At 40.9% G+C, this 1,334-nt stretch overlaps 1 protein-coding gene across 1 annotated transcript; it reads left to right on the top strand.

Annotated features, from left to right (window-relative positions):
* The first annotated feature begins 558 nt into the window (after positions 1 to 558).
* Positions 559 to 966, top strand: LOC137618946 (uncharacterized). Its single transcript, XM_068349150.1, has one exon. It carries the CDS (start codon positions 559 to 561, stop codon positions 964 to 966), a length of 408 nt encoding a protein of 135 aa, XP_068205251.1.
* Positions 967 to 1,334: the final 368 nt, after the last annotated feature.

The following is a 1,334-nucleotide window of genomic DNA, read 5'->3' as shown; positions in this document are numbered from 1 at the left end:
CAACTCCTAATAGAATTGGAGAGCTTTACCCAATCAAGTTACTCAAGTTCCACAGCGCTAGTGAAGAGGAATGCTGGGCATTTCTCAGCATTTTTAATAAAATCTACAAAGGAAACAACGTTATGGATGCACACAAATTCAGCATGGAAGTGACGAGTTTGGGAACATTTATTGTTGAAACAATTTCCACAACAGAAGGGATGAAACTGTCGAGATGCAAGTCAGACAATTTTGGGGTGTAGACACTCAAGAGGATACAGACAAAAAGGGAAAATACATCGAAGATTACAAGGTTAGGCAAATATGGAATGCATAAAAAAGGCATGTTAGGACCCACTACCAGTTTCCAATACCTTTTAGGGAGGAAATGCCCAAATTTCCAGACAACCAGATCATGGTATAACGGTATAACTTAAGTCATGTCTACGGCGTAATGAAGAAATGCGATTACAATATGCAAAAGAAATGGCTGGTTGATGAAGAAAGGATACACATAACCAGCACATCATTGAATAGCCCGGTAAAGGATGGTAACTTCCACATCATCCGGTATTTAGTATGAACAAGCCTAATAAAACCAGAGTAGTTTTCGACTGCGCTGCTTCATTCAAGGGCTTATCATTGAACAGCCAAGTTATGCAGGGGCTGGATATGATGAAGGATTTACCGGGAATTCTCATCAGATTTAGGGAAGGAAAAGTGGCAATAGCAGCTGACATAGAGGCCATGTGTCATAAAGTGTTTGTAAATCCAACAGACAGAGATGTGCTTCAATTCCTTTGGTGGCCACAAGGAGGTCTTGATGAAAAACCCCAGCACTATTGTATGACAGTTCATATATTTGATGCATGGAGCCCAGCACATACCATCTTTGAATTAAAAGGGACACTTGAAAGAAACTGGAATGATGCAGCAAAAGAAGCAGTTTCTAACTTCTTCATTGATGACCTGCTTCACTCAAGCTGATGAAATGGCTATTAAACTAGCTCATGGATTGCAAATGATTCTAAAAGGGGATGGATTTCGTTGAACTAAATGGATGAGCAATTCCAAATATGTGATCTCCATTCCCCTGCAGAGAGAAATGTAGCTGTTGAAGATGTTGACCTATTTAGGGGAAGGCTACCTATAGACAGGGCACTAGGAGTACTATGGGACCTCGACAGGGATGGGTTGACAGTCCGTACGTCTACCTACAACGATCCTTAAAATGGAAGAAGGATCCTGAGCATAATGAGTTTTGTCTATGACCCCTTGGGCATGTTGGTACCCTTCACAGTAAGAGCAAAGATAATCTTTCAAAACCTTGTATGCTGAAAGGTTGGATAGGACTA

The sequence above is a fragment of the Palaemon carinicauda genome, chromosome 25 (assembly GCF_036898095.1).
Source record: "Palaemon carinicauda isolate YSFRI2023 chromosome 25, ASM3689809v2, whole genome shotgun sequence".
NCBI lineage: Eukaryota > Metazoa > Arthropoda > Malacostraca > Decapoda > Palaemonidae > Palaemon > Palaemon carinicauda.
The sequence above is the reverse complement of the archived record's forward strand: the minus strand, read 5'-3'. Positions and strand labels throughout refer to the sequence as shown.

What these genes read in the sequence shown, in the direction of transcription:
- LOC137618946 (XM_068349150.1), top strand. Translation starts at nt 559, where the DNA reads ATGAACAAGCCTAATAAAACCAGAGTAGTTTTCGACTGCGCTGCTTCA.